This window comes from Sciurus carolinensis, assembly GCF_902686445.1.
Source record: "Sciurus carolinensis chromosome 19 unlocalized genomic scaffold, mSciCar1.2 SUPER_34, whole genome shotgun sequence".
Lineage (NCBI taxonomy): Eukaryota > Metazoa > Chordata > Mammalia > Rodentia > Sciuridae > Sciurus > Sciurus carolinensis.
In genome coordinates, this window is record NW_025920112.1 from 5,267,579 (window position 1) to 5,286,262 (window position 18,684).

The 18,684-nt window shown below is 37.9% G+C and overlaps 1 protein-coding gene and 2 pseudogenes across 1 annotated transcript; all 3 read left to right on the forward strand.

The window, feature by feature from the left end:
- The first annotated feature begins 837 nt into the window (after positions 1-837).
- Positions 838-1,770, forward strand: LOC124973517 (olfactory receptor 14C36-like). Its single transcript, XM_047537415.1, has one exon. It carries the CDS (start codon positions 838-840, stop codon positions 1,768-1,770), a length of 933 nt encoding a protein of 310 aa, XP_047393371.1.
- A 1,528-nt stretch (positions 1,771-3,298) lies between these two features.
- LOC124973518 (60S ribosomal export protein NMD3-like) lies at positions 3,299-12,249 on the forward strand (annotated as a pseudogene).
- A 3,740-nt stretch (positions 12,250-15,989) lies between these two features.
- On the forward strand, positions 15,990-16,917 carry LOC124973519 (olfactory receptor 14C36-like; annotated as a pseudogene).
- The last annotated feature ends 1,767 nt before the right edge of the window (positions 16,918-18,684 follow it).

The window sequence follows — 18,684 nt, forward strand, 5'->3', positions numbered from 1 at the left end:
TAAAAATATATTAAGGTAAAAATTAAAAGTTTAGGAGAATGTCAGCTGGGCTGGAAGCTGGTGGCTTTAAACACCTTACACTAATCAGTAGGAGAAGAAAGTAGAGACACAGTGGGGGCTGCAACTGGCCTGGCTGAGGATGTGTGGCCATGAGACAGCACCACCCAGTCCTGGGGATCAGCAGGGACAGTGGGGAACTGAGGGGAAACTATGTACAGTCAGGTGACCTCAGATTACCACAGCACTGGACTTGTGGGTCTGAAATGGGAAAGTTTGAATTCTGTAGATGGTTTCCTCATGAGTAAGATGTATTCCTGTTCATGGTGATAAATACTCCAACTATATAGATAGATTCCTACATAAATTAAGCATTGACTGCAATTCAAATTATTAGTTATAATTGTTATTTTTATACAAAGACAAAATAGGATTGAATTGCATTTATGGAAGATAATGAGGGTGATTATTTTATGAATCATTAAAGAACACACCGTCAGACAAGTGACCTTGCAGGAGAGGATGTGAGCAACCCCTGTAAGTGCCCTGCATGAGAGTCTTAGGAGGTCAAGGGAGGCATGATGGGGGAGCTGAGGACAACCCTGCAGGTCACACCCAGACCCTGGGCTGCAGACCTCCACACCTGCACTGAGAGGTGCACTCTGCTTAGAAAGAATTAAAAAATCAGAAAAGCAAGAGTGACCTTTCTTCTGCAGAGAAAGTAACTGCTAAATACAAACAAATACATTGGACATGAATATGTAAAGTATTTGCATTAATCATGCTTTGCTTCCTCTGTCTTATATCTTTATCTTCCTAGAAAACTAGAATTTCCTGTAAATGACCAATTCCACCATGGTAAAGGAATTTCTTCTCCTGGGCTCTCCTGATGGATGGAATATGAGTTTCCTCTATTTCACAGCATTCCCACTGATATACCTGGGTACCTTGTTAGGGAATCTTCTGATCATCACTGTCACCACTGCTGACCAGAACCTGCACAAGCCCATGTATTTCTTCCTCAGGAACCTGTCCATCTTGGACATGTGCTTCATTTCCATCACTGTCCCCAATGCCTGTGTCAGCTCTCTCACTGGCAACAGGGTCATTTCAGTGGGTGGCTGCGCAACCCAGATCTTCTTGGTCATTTTTTGTGCATATGTGGAGATGCTGTTTCTCTCCATCATGGCCTGGGACCGCTATGTGGCCATCTGCCTGCCCCTCCAGTACCCCATCATCATGAACCCTCAGTTTTGTGTCCGCATGACCTTGACTTCCCTGCTCAGTGGTCTGGTATATGCAGGTGTGCACACTGGAAACACCTTCTGGCTGTCCTTCTGCCAATCAAACGTTGTCCATCAGTTCTTCTGTGATGTCCCCTCTCTGCTGAGCCTCTCCTGCTCTGACACCAACAGTAACAAGGTCCTTCTTCTTGTCTCTACTATAATAATTGGTGGTGGCTCCTTTGGTATAATAATCCTGTCATATATTTACATATTTTCAACTGTGCTCAAAGTTCCCAACAAAGCCCCAGGCAAAGCCTTCTCCACCTGCACCCCTCACATTCTCGTGGTGTCCATCTTCCTCAGTTCTGGCATAGTTGTGTACATGAGGCCTGCAGCAAACTCTGACACACTCCAGGACTTGCTTCTCTCTGCCTTTTACACCATGGTTCCTCCCTTTTTGAATCCTCTCATCTACAGTCTCAGGAACAAACAGCTAAAGGAAGCTGTGAGGAGAGTTTTAGGAAGAGAGTTGTTCTCGAGGAAATGAGAAAGATGCATTTCAGCTTTATCCTAATTTCCCTGATTGAGGTTCATAATGTGATACAATCCTCTTCATATGAGTCAATTTAATTTCTACTAAAATCTATAAAAATCAAATTCCAAAATAGTTATAACCAAAAATGTAGAGTGAATCACAATAATATTTCTGTACATCTAATTCATAATATAAGAAGACTCCTTGTCCATGGAAGAAATAGAGAACCTGTGTCCTGATAGTCAAATCCATCCACTGGGGAAGAGCACCCTACATTCCTGGGATAATATTGGCTGCTACTGTTTTATGATGGCCATGAGTTGCCCAGTGTCAGGGATCAATCCCCAAGACTCATTTGCAGGACAGGTTTTGGACAGTTTTCCTCCCACATATCTTCATTCTCTGATGTCTATCCTAACATGTCATGCCTTATAATTATGGAAAACTGAACTGTAATTGTCCGGCCTCAGTGCCTTACCCAGGTCAACTTTTAATTTCCCTCATATTATTGGAGTTCATAAAGTAAACATCTATAAGTCCTTGTTCCCTAAAGCCTTGTGACAACATTTTGCTGTTTTTGGTGGTGGTGGTGATTATTGTTGTTGTTGTATTTGTTGGGTTTTGGGGTTGTTATTTTTCCAGGGATTTAACCCAAGGGCCCATCCCTAGTCCTTTTTGATTTTACTTAGAGTGAAAATTTTGGTAAGTTGCTAAGGGGCCTCCTACATTGCTGGTGCTGGTTTGAAATTGATAATTCTGTATTACTAACAAGAAATATGAATATATCAGAAATGGACAATGATTGATAGCTTGTACTATATATTATTAACAAGAAATATGAATGTCTCAGAAATGGACAATGATTGATAGTTTGTGCAATGTACTAATTGTGATTTCACTAATTGTGTTCTACACATAACAAAGATCAAGATAGTTTGGTTTACACCAGCCTTCCTTTCATCTGTTTCCCACTAACTTTACAGACAACTGGTATAGTTCATTGGATCACACAAAAAGAGAACAAAGATAGGGAGTGTTAATGGAAATAAAAAAGACAGTACAATAAATCAAATATAACCTTACTATGCTTATATGTGAATACATGACCAATGTAACTCCACAGCATGTTCAATTACAGAAATAGAAAGTGATACTCCAAGGCATGTATACTATGTCAAAATACATTCTACTGTCATGTATATAACTAAAAATACACAAAAAAAACTTTTAAAAAAGTTTTAAAAAAGTTTTTTACACCCTGATCTGATAAAAAGATTCTACATGCTTCCTTTACTAGAACAATTATGACTGTATTTTTTTAGAATTTCTGTTTTGAAAAATTTTTATATATGTTTAAGCTCATGGTGTTATAGTAAATTTACATTTCTTTCTTTATGCTTAATTGATTTTCCTCTGATCAGTCTTATTTTATCTACGTATAGAATTTTTTCAGCTCCATGTTCAGAGGTCAATTTTTCAAGGTTTGACTCTCAAATACACTAGAAAACTTTCTTTCACAAAACCCTAAAGGTGCATAGACATGGTGGAGTTGGGAATAACTCTGATAGCCATCAAGGGCCAGTGGTCCCCTGAGACTTTCATTCAGGTGTCCACAGTGGCTTTGCACCTGTATTTCCAACTGCTAGACCTGCCCTGCATTTAAGTCATGATGTAAAAGTGAGATAGACTCTATTCTGATACCTAGTGGCTTATATATAATAGAGGCTTTAATACTATTTGTAGTGTTGCCTCCCAGTTGTGCAGATCTACCTACAAAAAGATATAAAATCTTTGTTTCCTGCCTGAGTTAAGTATGTGTGCACACCTGTGTGTTTTAGTGTTGTGACTACATATGTGCTTGTGCACATCCTGTACATGGTATCAAAATTGACATGGAGATGAGTGCTCATGAATTAAAATTTAAATTAAAATCGATTTAAATATCTTTTTGTTCACATGACCTTAAAATTCAATTTAAATTATGTAAATAAATGACAGTAAGATATCTTTAAAATTACTATTAAGTTTTTCTAGGTAGTTGCACAATGGTCTCAATAAAATATCTAAAATGTTTAAGATCCATTGTTTCTCAGATTTTTCTTCAATACAGAAGTGATGGCTAATATTGTTAACTACGATTGGCTGATATCCTGCATTTTTACATTTAGAACAAGTAAATTAGTTTTAAAAGATGGAAAAATTCTCAACAAAATTTTAGCAAATGGCATACACAAACATATTAAAAAGATAGTGTACCATGATCAAGTGGGTTTCATCCCAGGGATGCAAGGTTGGTTCAACATCAGGAAATCAATAAATGTCATTCACCATATCAATAGACTTAATGTCAAGAATCACATGATTATTTCAATAGATGCAGAAAAAGCATTTCATAAAATACAGCACCCTTCATGCTCAAAACACTGGAAAAAAATAGGAATAGTGGGAACATTTCTTAACATTGGAAAGGCCATCTATGCTAAGGCCATGGCTAGTATCATTCTAAATGGAGAAAAACTGAAAGCATTCCACCTAAAACTGGAACAAGACAGGGATGCCCTCTTTCACCACTTCTTTTCAATATGGTTCTTGAAACTCTAGCCAGAGCAATTAGACAGACCAAAGAAATTAAAGGGATAGGAATAGGAAAAGAAGAACTCAAACTATCCCTATTTGCTGATGATATGATTATATACTTAGAGGAAACAGGAAATTCCAAGGAAATGGAGAAAAGATAGCCTCTTCAACAAATGGTGCTGGGAGAATTGGAAATCCATATGCAACAGAATGAAACTAAACCCATATCTCTCACCATGCACGAAACTAAACTCAAAATGGATTAAGGACCTCAGAATCAGACCAGAGACACTGCATCTTATAGAAGAAAAAGTAGGTCCAGATCTTCAACATGTTGGCTTAGGATCAGACTTCCTCAATAGGATCCCCCTAGCACAAGAAATAAAAGCAAGAATCAATAACTGGGATAGATTCAAACTAAAAAGCTTTCTCTGAACAAAGGAAACGATCAGCAATGCAAAGAAATAGCCTACAGAGTGGGAGAAAATCTTTGCCAATCATATTTCAGATAGAGCACTAATCTCCAGAATCTACAAAGAACTCAAAAAACTTGACACCAAAAATGCAAATAATCCAATCGACAAATGGACTAAGGAAATGAATAGACACTTCATAGAAGAAGATCTACAAGCAATCAACAAACATATGGAAAAATGTTCAACATCTCTAGTAATAAGAGAAATGCAAATCAAAACCACCCTAAGATTCCATCTCACCCCAATTAGAATGGTGATTATCAAGTATACAGGCAACAACAGGTGTTGGCGAAGATGTGGGGAGAAAGGTACACTCATACATTGTTGGTGGGGCTGCAAATTAGTGCAGCCACTCTGGAAAGCAGTGTGGAGACTCCTTAGAAAACTTGGAATGGAACCAGGATTTGACCCAGCTATCCCACACCTTGGTCTATACCCAAAGGACTTATAATCAGCATATTACAGAGATACAGCCACATCAATGTTCATAGCTGCTCAGTTCACAATAGGCAGATTGTGGAACCAACCTAGATGTCCTTCAATTGATGAATGGATAAAGAAGCTGTGGTATATATATACAATGGAATATTACTCAGCCATAAAGAATGATAAAATTATAGCATTTGCAGGCAAATGGGTGAAATTGGAGAATATCATGCTAAGTGAGATAAGCCCATCTCAAAAAACCAAAGGACGAATGATATCACTAATTAGTGGATGATGAGTTTTACTTCTTTTATTAAATGTGCTCCATGAAATAAATTTTCCTCTAAGTACTGCTTTCATAGTGTCCCAGATGTTTTGATATGATGTTTCTTTGTTCTCATTTACCTCTAAGAATTTTTTAATTTCCTTCCTAATATCTTCTGTTATCCATTCATCATATAATAGCATATTGTTTAGTCTCCAGGTGTTGGAGTAGTTTCTGTTTTTTACTCTTTAATTTATTTCTAACTTCAATCCATTATGAACTGATAAAATACAAGGTATTGTCTCTATCTTCTTGTATTTGCTCACATTAGCTTTGTGGCATAATATATGGCCTATTTTAAAGAAGGATCCATGTGCTGCTGAGAAGAAAGCGTATTCGCTCTTGGTTGGATGGTATGTTCTATAAATGACTGTTAAGTCTAAATTATTGATTGTGTTATTGAGATCTATGGTTTCCTTGTTCAATTTTTGTTTGGAAGATCTATCCAGTGGTGAGAGCGGCATGTTAAAATCACCTCGTATTATTGTGATATGCTCTATTTGGTTTCTAAAATTGAGAAGGATTTGTTTGACATACATGGGTGAGCCACCGTTTGGGTCATAGGTGTTTATGATTGTTATATCTTCCTGATTTATGCTTCCCTTAAGCAGTATGAAATGTCCTTCTTTATCCCTTCTGAATAACTTTGGCTTGAAGTCCACATTATCTGAAATGAGGATGGATACTCCAGCTTTTTTGTTGAGTCCATGTGCATGGTATGTTTTTCCCCATCCTTTCACCTTTAGTCTATGGGTATCTCTTTCTATGAGGTGAGTCTCTTGCAGGCAACATATTGTTGGATCTTTCTTTTTAATCCAATCTGCGAGTCTATGTCTTTTGATTCATGAATTCAGGCCATTAATATTCAGGGTTATTATTGAGATATGATTTGTATTCCCGGTCATTTGGCTCATTTTTAAAATTTTATTTATTCATTTATTTCTGACACAATTTGGTTCCTCCTTTATTTGGCAATACCTTTAGGATAATCTCTCCCTTTGCTGATTTGCTTCTTTGTTTTTTATCTCTTCCTCATGGAATATTTTGCTGAGAATGTTCTGTAATGCTGGATTTCTTTTTGTAAATTCTTTTAGCTTTTGTTTATCAGGGAATGATTTTATTTCATCGTCAAATTCAAAGGTAAGTTTTGCTGGGTATAAGATTCTTGGTTGGCATCCATTTTCTTTCAGAGCTTGAAAAATGTTGTTCCAGGCCCTTCTAGCTTTTACGGTCTGGATTGAAAAATCTGCTGATATCCGTATTGGTTTCCCCCTGAATGTAATTTGGTTCTTTTCTCTCACAGGCATTAAAATTCTGTCATTATTTTGTATGATAGGTATTTTCATTATAATGTGCCTTGGTGTGGGTCTGTTGTAATTTGTGTATTAGGAGTCCTATAAGCCTCTTGAACTTGATTTCCCATTTCATTCTTCAGATTTGGAAAATTTTCTGAAATTATTTCATAGAATAGATTTTTCATTCCTTTGGTTTGTTTCTCTAAGCCTTCCTCAATCCCATTAATTCTCAAATTTGGCCTTTTCATGATATCCCATAGTTCTTGGAGATTCTGTTCATGACTTCTTACCATGTTCTCTCTTTGTTCTACTTTGTTTTCAAGGTTAAATATTTTGTCTTCAATATCTGAGGTTCTGTCTTCCAGATGTTCTATCCAATTGGTTATGCTTTCTATGGAGTTCTTAATTTGGTTTATTGTTTCCTTCATTTCAAGGATTTCTGTTTGTTTTTTTTGTCAATATCTCTAACTCTTTATTGAAATGATCTTTTGCTTCCTGTATTTCCTCTTTTAACTGTCGATTGGTGTGATCATTCAATGCCTGCATTTGCTCTTTCATCTCATCATTCAATGGCTGCATTTGCTCTTTCATCTCATTGTTTGCTTCCCTGATCATTTTAATTATGTACATTCTGAACTCCCTTTCTATCATTTCTTCTGCCATGCTGTCATTGGATTTTATTGATGTAACATCTAGATTTGTTTGGGGCATTTTCTTCCCTTGTTTTCTCATATTGTTCAGGAATCAGTGGGTCATTAAGATATTGCAGATTTCCTCTATTGACTTATAATGTCCCTGAAGATTGCTAGTATATCCCCTCTTACCCTTCAGTAGCCTGCAGTCTTGGAGGAAGTTGATAATGCTGTGCTCCACAAGGAAGCTGCCTCTCTAGAGTTGGTGACCCTCTTGTGGGGTATATTCCCTGATAGTGGGCCAAGGCGCCTCCACTTGTTGACCAATCGTCATCCAAAGGGTAATTAGGCTGTGGGCTGAGGCAAGGCCTGTTTGTGCCTGTGTCTCTGGTTTTACCATCCTTGTGGGATAACCTCACCCGGCAGGGAAGACCCACCCGGTGGGGAGGTCTCGCTGGTCAGTTCCCCTCCTAGAGGTTCCCCTCAAACTACAAGTACTGCCTGGTCTGGGCTCTCTTCCTCTGCAATGTTCCCAGGGGCCCGGACCTACCTCCTGGGCCTGGGAGCCTCACCCTTCACAGACAAGTCTCTGTAGGCTGCCTCTCCTGAGAGAATCTGCCCGCAGTCCTGGAAACTTCGCTCCGCCCCTAGGCGTGTCTCTGTGCGGCTCTTCCAGCAAGAAGCCGCCTAGGTCCTGGGACCCTGCTCTGCACCTAATCGCCTGGCTATGCGGCCCCTCCTCTGACCTGCCACCTGGAGCCCCGTACAATAGCTCCAAGTCCCAGAGACCCGCCACACACCTCTTCCTCCAGATAGCCACCCGGTGTTCCATCGCAGTCAGTAGGAGTCCAAGCAACTCACTTCACATCTCCTCCTCCCGCCAGTCGCCCATAGCCCTAGGCAGTCACTCCGAGTCCAAGTGACCCGCCCTGTTCCTCCTCCTCCTCGGTGTAGCCCCCCAGGTGTTGAGGAGTGGTTGCTCGGAGACCAAGCGACCCACCTTGTTCCTCCTCCAGGCAGGCCACCGGTGTTGAGGAGTGGTCACTTTGAGTCCAAACAACTCACTACTCGCCTCCTCCTCTGGCAACCACCTGTAGCTCTGATGCAGTCACTCCTAGACCAAGCGACCCGACAGGTTCCTCCTCTTCCTCAGGGCAGCCCCCCGGTGTTCAGAAGCAGTCGCTCTGTGTCCAAACAGCTCGCCACGCAGCTCCTCCTCTTGCAACCACCTGTAACTCTGATGCAGTCACTCCTATCCCAAGCGACCCACCGTGCTCCTCCTCTTCCTCCCAATACATTCATTTTAAAGCAAAAAGTATAACATGGAAAATACCTGATAGACAATAAGTAGGTAAATACCAAAGTATTTATATAAATAATATACCTTAAAACGTATCAGTTAATGTAGGAAAAAAGAAATTTTCTGTTGCATACAATTTTTATGGAAGCATTTTGAATTCATCCACCTATCTTATTGTATTGATAAAAATTTTATTCTGTTTTTCAACTAATTTTACATTTTTTACTACCAAAATATGAGGTGTGACTATGAGGAAGTCTCTGTCCAGTAGTAATCATACAAAAAATGAAATTATAAAATTCTGGAAGCATACTATGAATTTCAGAAACTATAAATATCACCTTAATATTTGTCAAAGGTTTATCAATAGTAATAATTAATCATTTTAAAAATAGAAAAATATAGTTTAGAAAATGATAATTTCCTGTGCCTTGCAACTGGAGTAATCCTTTGCAGTTTTTAAATGACCAGTTTATCATTTATTTCCTTATTTTAAGCACTATCTGTAGAAATACAAGAAGTGAAACTCTCAACTTTCCCCACTTTTAGAGGCAGCCCTGGGCACACCCTCTTCATTTTCTTGGCATTAAGGCCTGCTTGCCTCTCCTCAGAAGCATTTCCCTGCCTTTCTTTTCCACCTGACTTTTATTTTATTTTATCTTTATCTAATTGTTTGTAGAAGAAATTTTTGATAGGCATTTATCTGCCCCTAATACATTTCTGAGTCACACTAAAATTATTGTGGTGCAGATAATTGAACAAAAGCATGTTTTTGTTTTTAAATCTCTCTTCCTGAAGAAATGATACATTAGAAGTCTATTGACTGAGGCTCTCTGTAGAAATTAGGGGATGTTTCCTACTCTTGTTTTTCCCATGTTACACATGAGGAAAGATCAGTGCTCCATGATCCCAGGTATCCTCTGAGACTAAAGAAAGAAGAAACAAAGTCAAATTCAGAAAATTTCTAAAATTACAATTAAATCATATAAATAAAGAGGAAAGCAATTACATTCACATAACTCAAACTACTTAGGGGGAATTTACTAAGTTCAGATGGAGAAATAAACACAAGTAGGTGGTATATAGTGTTCAACAATGAGGGAAATGTCTATGGTTCAATGCAACTCCTGGATTTTAAACACATGTTCTGCTTTCCATCATAGATTTCGCACAAAGAAAAAATGAAGGAGACAAATGTTTCCTATAGTCCTGCAATTCACAGGAAGGGTGAGAAGTCAGCCCATGTTCTTACTGATTCATCTCAATGCTCATCAGTATCCAAATTTTTTGTATATATTTATGTTTTTATAGTCTATTACATTTGTTTCCTCTAGAGTAATCAAATTTTGTAAAATGTCAATAATTTTCTTTTTTCCCTAAACCCAGCATCAGGAATAGCAGTGGCCAAATTTGTGTCATCAGTAATGATTTTTGAGCGATTACATTACTGCTTTAGAACTGACCCTGTAAAGACATGGGGTAGAGAGGAGCATCTGCTTTTATCATTTCACACCAGTGTGTACTGTATCTGTTACAGGACAGAAGAAGGCTCAAAGTCTATTGGGGAGCTATTTATTTGTAAATTAGTGGAATAAAGTCAGTCCACTTAGTAGTTAGTCAATAATGTTATAATATTTTTATTTATTAATTACTCTGCATAAAGTCAGGTAATTGCTGCTAAACATGTAAAATCATGAATATCACATGACCAAAAATTCAAAGATCTGCAGTGTTGTGGGGATGATAAACACACACATATTAGCTGCAATTTATTATAAGACATCAATTTCTAAACAAAATACAAAAGTCAAAGAGGGAATTAGAGATTATGAGTAAGTTTTCAGAGGAAAAGGTACATTTGATCCTCCTTTCAAGAGTAACACATTCTAGGTGGTGGCAACTGACAGTGAGACGAGGGTATACAAAACACTGGAGTATATGACAGTATCCACCAACTGCAGCCCTGGACACATCTTGTGCTGTGAGTGTGGTGTCCCAATTAGTCCAAATCCTGTCAATATTTGTGTGACCTGTTTGTGAAGTAAAGTAGACATCAGCCAAGGTATTCCAAAGCAAGTCTCAATTTCTTTCTGCAAACAATGTCAAAGATATTTTCAGCAACCAGGAACTTGGGTACAGTGTGCTTTAGAATCCAGGGAACTTCTTGCTTTGTGGTTGAAAAAAATCAAAACTCCTCTGAGTAAGGTACGCCTTGTAGATGCGGGCTTTGTTTGGACTGAGCCCCATTCTAAGAGACTTAAAGTTAAACTGACTATTCAAAAAGAGGTGATGAATGGTGCTGTCCTTCAGCAAGTGTTTGTGGTGGATTATGTTGTTCAGTCCCAAATGTGCAGAGATTGCCACAGAGTAGAAGCCAAGGATTTCTGGAAGGCCGTGATTCAAGTCAGGCAAAAGACTTTAAACAAAAAAAAATATTCTACTATCTGGAACAGTTGCTTCTGAAATATGGAATGCATCAGAATACACTTCGTATCAAAGAGATTCATGATGGTCTGGATTTCTATTATTCCTCAAAACAACATGCTCAGTAGATGGTAGAATTTCTTCAGTGTACAGTTCCCTGTAGATACAAAGCTTCACAAAGACTGATCTCTCAGGATATTCATAGTAACACATACAATTACAAAAGCACTTTTTCTGTGAAAATTGTTCCAATATGCAAGGATAATGTTGTCTGTTTGTCTCCAAAACTGGCACAAAGTCTGGGAAATATGAACCAGATCTGTGAATATATTCGAGTAACCAGTGCCATCCACCTCAAAGATCCAAACAGCCTACAAGATGCAGATATTGATGGGAGCACTTTCTGGAGTCATCCTTTCAATAGTTTATGCCATCCCAAACAGTTAGAGGAGTTTATTGTGATGGAATGCAGCATCATTAGAAATGTAAAACGCAATGCAGGTGCTGGAATGATATCAAAAAAGTATACCCTCGTGGAAGTCTGGGTACAAAAAACATCTGAAATGAATACAGATAAACAGTACCTTTGTCACACTCATTTGGGACACCTTCTAAATCCTGGAGACCTGGTATTGGGGTTTGATTTGGCCAACTGTAACTTAAATGATGAACTTGTCCACAAAGTGAACTCAGATAGAGTTTCAGATGTGGTACTAATCAACAAGAGCTATGACCGCACCAAATGCCAGCGTCGTAGAAACTGGAAACTGAAAGAACTTGCAAGAGATAGAGAAAACATGGATACAGATGATGAAAGGCAGTATCAAGATTTCCTTGAAGATCTTGAAGAAGATGAGGCAATTAGAAAAAATATCAACATCTATAGAGATTCAACTATACCTGTGGAAAGTGACACAGATGATGAAGGAGCACCTCGAATTAGTTTGGCTGAGATGCTTGAAGATCTTCATATTTCCCAAGATGCCACTGGTGAAGAAGGTGCATCAATGATGACATAATGAGATCATGTTATAGACTGTACCATCTGTGGCTCAGGAAGTTGGAACAAAATGATCTTTACTGTGTATTGCTTCTATGCTTCCGTATTTCAGGAGGAGAAATTTAGTTTTAAATGTGAATAAATAAAACTATTTTGATTGTTTAAGCATTAAAAGATTTGATAGTTTTGAAGTTCTAGATAATAAAAGATTAGGGAGAATAATTTTGTTGCTGATATTTGGGCCATTTTTATGTGTGCAGTTTTATCACTGCTTTTTTTTATGTACTGTAGTATATTTACATACTGTAGCACTGGATTTAAAAGCTCAAATGTAGTGATTCTTTGGCTGTTAACTAAATATTCAAGTATAACAAGAGCTTTTACATTCTTTTTATGTTGATCATTTTATGAGCATATGGAAGGTCATTTTTAATATGAACTTGCTAAGCTTTTTGAGCCACTTTAGATCATTTTTATGTCCTTAGTGAAGGGAAATTGGGGTTCAATTTATCACTGGACATTCAAGAGGGAAGTTAATCTTTTTTTTAATTTCATCATAAAATTAACATTTTCAGAAGCTTTTTATTTCTTTTTTTTTGTGTGACACTGGGAATCAAACCCACAGCTTGGCATTTGCTTACTATATAACTCTTACTGAGTTGTATTCCAAGTCTTGCAAAAGTTTTTAAACATTTAACTTCTACTGTAGTACAAAGAAATATATATAAAATGTTTACATATTTGTAGCTCATATGGAGTTGTTATTTAAAGGTTAAATAAGAATTTCTTCTTTTGTTATTTTTGCCTGGACCAGCAGCTTAGGGCAGTAGTCTGTGTCATAAAAATATCTTCCTATCACTTAAAAGATTTTGCTTTTAAAATTTTGTTTTACAGATTGAGAATAAATAAATTTTCTCTGTAAGTTTCATCATTTGAACACATCTCCATCAAAAAGAATATTAGATTCCAGCATGTAGTTGGTAAAATAATAAAATTGAAGTACATGCTTTTAAAACCACGAATCGGGTTTGAATGTAGAATCCTTCCGCATTCTTAAGAAAGAGACTTGGCTTGAATTTTAGTGTCCTGAGAGAGAAGTATTACAATTCTATTTCTGTAGCATAAGATCTTACTAACTATACCAAACTGTTACTTCATTAATTATATGCCTAACACTAAATAGATTGAGAAGTGCTGAATAGAATGCTTACTTTTTTGAGATTGAACTCCCCAATTTTGAAGTTATGAATGAAATCCTGAATTTTCCAATTGATTCCTTTTCTGTCTGCATATTTAGTTAAAATTGAATGTAAAAGGCATATGCTATTCTTGGTGATAGCTTGTCTTAGTTCTTTATAGGTGAGCATGGCCTCAACAAGTTCTTTCTCTCTTCTATGTCAAGATATTAAAAAGCATGAAAATAAAAATAGTCTTCCAAAAAAAAAAAAAAGAGTAACACATTCTAATCATTTGGTCTAGTAGGAAAAGGAGTCTCTGTCAGCTCTGAAGAGGAGGTCACTCAGGAGAGAGCTTCAGGTTTGTGTCACGGAGAAGCTGAGAAGGGGACCAGACACAGATGACAGGTAGACTGGAGGGGACACCTTGGACTTTGCCATGACCATGAAATTAAAAGCAACTTGCCTGTGTATGGCCACCACCTCCTGACCATGGGAGACACACAACTCCAGAGGAGCCCAGACAGGCTCAGAAGGAAGCTCACTCTTCAAAGGAAGAGTGTGATTAACAAGGCAAGGTGTTATGCCACCTGCAATTCCCCTCAGTGCTTGACAAGGATTCCGCTGAGTAAAAAAGATGTTTGCAAAGTCTGATCACGTTGGGAATTTGGGTTGCGGGCTTTCCTTCCTTGCTTGCTTAATATGTATAGGTTTACTATTAATATTTTATGTGTTTTCCCTGAAAACATGGGTCTTGACAGAACCAGGGTTAAAACATAAATCCAGACTTCTAACGGAACAGTGATTTCAGATTTAGTTTTTTACAATGAAATTCTGAGTAACCAAAAAATGCTATGAGAAAATACAAAAACAGATTCCAGCTGCCAATCCCCTGTTGACGACTCTCAGATGAACTGAACCATGTAGGCAAAAACTCCAACCCCATCAGGAATGATTGACAGGAACTGCAGAAATAAAGAAAAAAGAGTTCCTACAGTTAAAACACCTTATGGCAATGCTTATTTAATTAATGGAAAGCTATGACATCCTCACTCTTGGGAGTCATAGGTGTGGCATGTCTCCATGTGCAGTTACTTTTAATTCTAATAATCAATATATCCTTAGATCCAGATTATAGAATATACTGGAGAGATTTCATGGTGTTGGGCACAAAATACATACAATAAAGCTTAATGTTAATACTTCGATAAAATCATAAATAAGCAATTATGATTTGCTCAAATTTGTAAGGAACCCATGATTTCTTTAATATAAAAAATTCTCTAAAAGTTATATATGAGAGTGTATTCCTCTGAGCTTTGATGTGGTGTTTGGTCTTCATTGCTTTCTTAGTGTTTATGATTAAGTTTGAGGATATTTTTCCAACTTAATAAATAAATAGGTTAATAATAGGTACAATTTGTTTTCTTTCTATGTCTAGTTAGAGTTTTAGTCCATCATTGAGTACATGAAATACAATAAATATTAACTATAAGCTGATTCCTCTATTCTCTGTTAGTAATAACAAAAAAACATTCACTGTTAATAACTAACATAAGAGTACTTGGAAGGGGTAATTTTTACAGAAACTTAATGACATATTATTTCAGGGAAATTAAAACTAAACAAAGCATGGTGCCCTCTACCTTGCTGGGAACCATTTTTTCATTTTAAGCTATCATACAGTAAAAACAGGTTTATTGAAAAAGATCATTAATTATACTCTTGCAGATTTTTACTTAAAGTTTCCTTGTATTAACTATGAAATCATGTAATCAATACCAAAGAAAAAACATACAAAAAGATTCTGTGAACAATAAAGATTCAGACCTCAGAACACTTGGTGTCTCGTTGTGCTGTTTCTCCACCTAGGACCCTCGACTGCTGACAGGGCTGGACCCCAGCAGCAAGGTGCTGAGGAGGACCTACGTTTGAAGAGGGCAGAGGAAACCATGATGCAGGTGACTTGGGACTGAGCTGTCTGAGCTGCTTCATAAGAGTTATAATTATGAACACAACCTTAATTTAGAATATATCATTAACATGCCTTTAGAGATTATGATGCCATTGAGAATATAATGGAAGGTGTCAAGAAGAACAAGGAAAATATTCTTAGAAAAATGAATCAAATATCATGGGCAAAAACACTGAGTAAAAACATTTTTAACACTGGAGAGAGTGCTAAAACATTCTTATCAGTTCTGATTTATGGATGAGAATGATGTTAACTAAATTACACAGCACTGAAGAATGCACTTTCACACAGGTGGCCATGCAGGAGAGGGGGCGAGTAACCCATGCAAGTGCTCTGCATGGGACTCTCAGGAGGTCAGGGGAGGCATGATGGAGGAGCTGAGGACCAGCCCTGCATGCCACTCCCAGGGTCAAGGGCTGCAGACCTAAACATCTGCCCTGGGAGGTGCACTCTTCTTAGAAATGATTAAAAACTCTGAAAACCAGGAGTGACCCTTTCTCTGCAGGGAAAGTAACTGCAAATTGAAGCAAATACATTGGACATAAAAATGAAAAGTAATTGCATTAATCATGCTTCACTTGCTTGGCCTTATCTCTTTATCTTCCCAGTAAAACAATTTCCAGAACATGGCCAATTCCACCACGATAATGGAATTTGTCCTCCTGGGCTCTCCTGATGGCTGGGAACTCAGTTTCCTCTATTTCATGGTATTGCTACTGACCTATCTGAGTACCTTGTTAGGGAACCTGCTCATCATCACTGTCACCTCTGCTGACCAGAACCTGCACATGCCCTTGTACTTCTTCCTCAGGAGCCTGTCCATCTTGGACATGTGCTTCATTTCCATCACTGTCCCCAATGCCTGTATCAACACTCTCACTAGCAATATGGACATTTCAGTGGCTGGCTGTGCAGCCCCGATATTTTTGGTCATATTTTGTGCATGTGTTGAACTCCTTTTTCTCTCCATCATGGCCTGGGACCACTATGTGGCCATTTGCCAGTCCCTCCAGTACCCTATCATGAACCCTCAGTTATGTGTCCGCATGACCTTGGCTTTCCTGCTCAGTGACCTTGTGTATGCATGTGTACAGACTGGGCACACATTCTTGCTTTCTTTCTGCCAGTCAAACATGGTCCATCAGTTCTTCTGTGATGTCCCCTCTCTGCTGAGGCTCTCCTGCTATGACACCACGAGCAACATGGTCCTTATTCTCCTCTCTGCTGTGGTGGTTTGGGATGGTTGTTTTTTCTTAATTGGCATGTCATATATTTGCATATTTTCTACTGTGCTGATATTTCCCTCCAGAGTCAGGGAAGGATTTCTCCACCTGCACCCCTCACATTCTTGTGGTGTCCATCTTCCTAAGCTCTGCTACAGGTGTGTACCTGAGGCCTGCAGCAACCTCTGACACACTGCAGGAAATAATTCTCTCTGCCTTTTATATCATGGATCCTACCTTCTTGAATCCTCTCATCTATAATCTCAGGAACAAAGAGGTAAACGAAGCTGTGAGGAGAGTAATACCAAGACAGTTGTTCTCAGGAAAATGATAAAGATGCATTTCACCATTATACTCCTTGCACTGAGTGGAGTTAAATAAGATCAAGTGCTCTTCTTATGGGGGCTTTACACGTTACACTGCCTACCCTAATGGTACCTTATGAGAAGCTGAACAATAATTTTGTGATTTACCATAGCATTTCATGTATCCTTCATTAAATCTGTAATTTTATCAATGTTTCAAATATAAATACAATTCACTATCTATTCTAAAATCATTTGTGTTTATATATATTGAAAGCTATCCATAGTAGTAATATATTGAAACTTCACCATAACTGTATACAATACTGTCACAGAGGAAACCTTTACAAACAAAACGTGGTGATAACATATATTTGCATAATATGCTCTTACTCAGAGAAATGTCAAACAGATTTGTGAGCACTGTGATACATAATTGTCAGTATAATTATTTTAAAATCATATAAAACTCAACTTCTAAAGAATTTATAAGCAAAATGATGAGAGAATCACAGTAATGTTTTTTCCCATCTGCAACATGAAAAGGAAAGTATCTCCTTGCCCATGAAGAAAGCAGAAACCAAAGCTTTCAACCCTCATAGTCCCTATAGTCAAATTCATCCACTGGGAAAGAGCACCCTGGGTCTCCCCCACAACTTTGATGGCTGTCAGTCTCTTATTATCTCCATGAGAGACCCAGTGGTGGGAATGTAAATATGGGGCCGAGTTGCATGTTATCTTTCAGAGAGTTTTCCTCACACACATCTTACTTTTGTAATGAGTATGCTAATGAGTCATGTCAGATCATTATGAAAGATAGAATCTAGTTGTCTGGCCTGACCCTTTTTCCCACATCAATGCCACCACTTCTCTCAGTTTACTGGTGTTCCTACAGTAAAACCCTCTCTGTACCTGTGGCAATCTATTTTGTTGCTGTTGTTTACAGCAGGTATGGAACCCAGGGTGAACCCACAGCCCATTTTTGCTTTTATCACAGAAAACAGGGTCTTGCTAAGTTTCTTAGGGCTTCCTTAAGTTTCTGAGGCTGGCTTCAAACCTAAGATCCTCATATCTCAGACTCCTGAGCCGCTGGGATGCAGGTGTGTGACTGTGAACATGATTTGTAATAGCTCATCATCCCACACAAGATATTTGTCTTCAAACATTTTAGCATATACTGTGCTAATCATTAATCATAACTGACATATGCTCAATATCAAGTTACCTAGGAGTAACTTATATAACAAAGTGATAAAAAAATTGTTCATGCAATACCTCACTCAATATATTAAATTCCAAATTCTGTAAAACAATATTGCTCACCAGTACAATAATACAAACTAAGTGGAGAAACTCAAGAGTGCATTTATTACCTAGGAAAATAAAAAGCTTAAATATATGAGATTAATTCATAATGGCATTTCTTAAAGTTTTCAGACACAGGAATACTTTCAGGAGGAACCATTGAAACACCCAGGTGTTGGGTGATGCAGGAAGCCTTGATTGCTTAACAGGATGCAACCAGCAAGAAATCTTCATCCAAACAACTGTTTTCCATGTTTTCTTATTCTCACCATTTCAATTTTCCCTGCTAGAGAAGAAGGTTCTTCAGAGAATCCCAGTTGAACTCTTCATGCCATGCATGTCCTCCACCCCTGTAGCTGACTGAATTCTAACTCATGTGCTTTTTTGAGTTAAGGTGGCCAGGTATATTAAATTTAAATTTAATGGATAAAGTTAGAAATAAATTCAATTTCAAACACCAGTTCTATTGAAAGTTGTATTTTGATGCA

Bases quoted from the DNA above. Each gene is read 5' to 3' on its own strand.
- LOC124973517 (XM_047537415.1), top strand. From the start codon at position 838: ATGACCAATTCCACCATGGTAAAGGAATTTCTTCTCCTGGGCTCTCCT.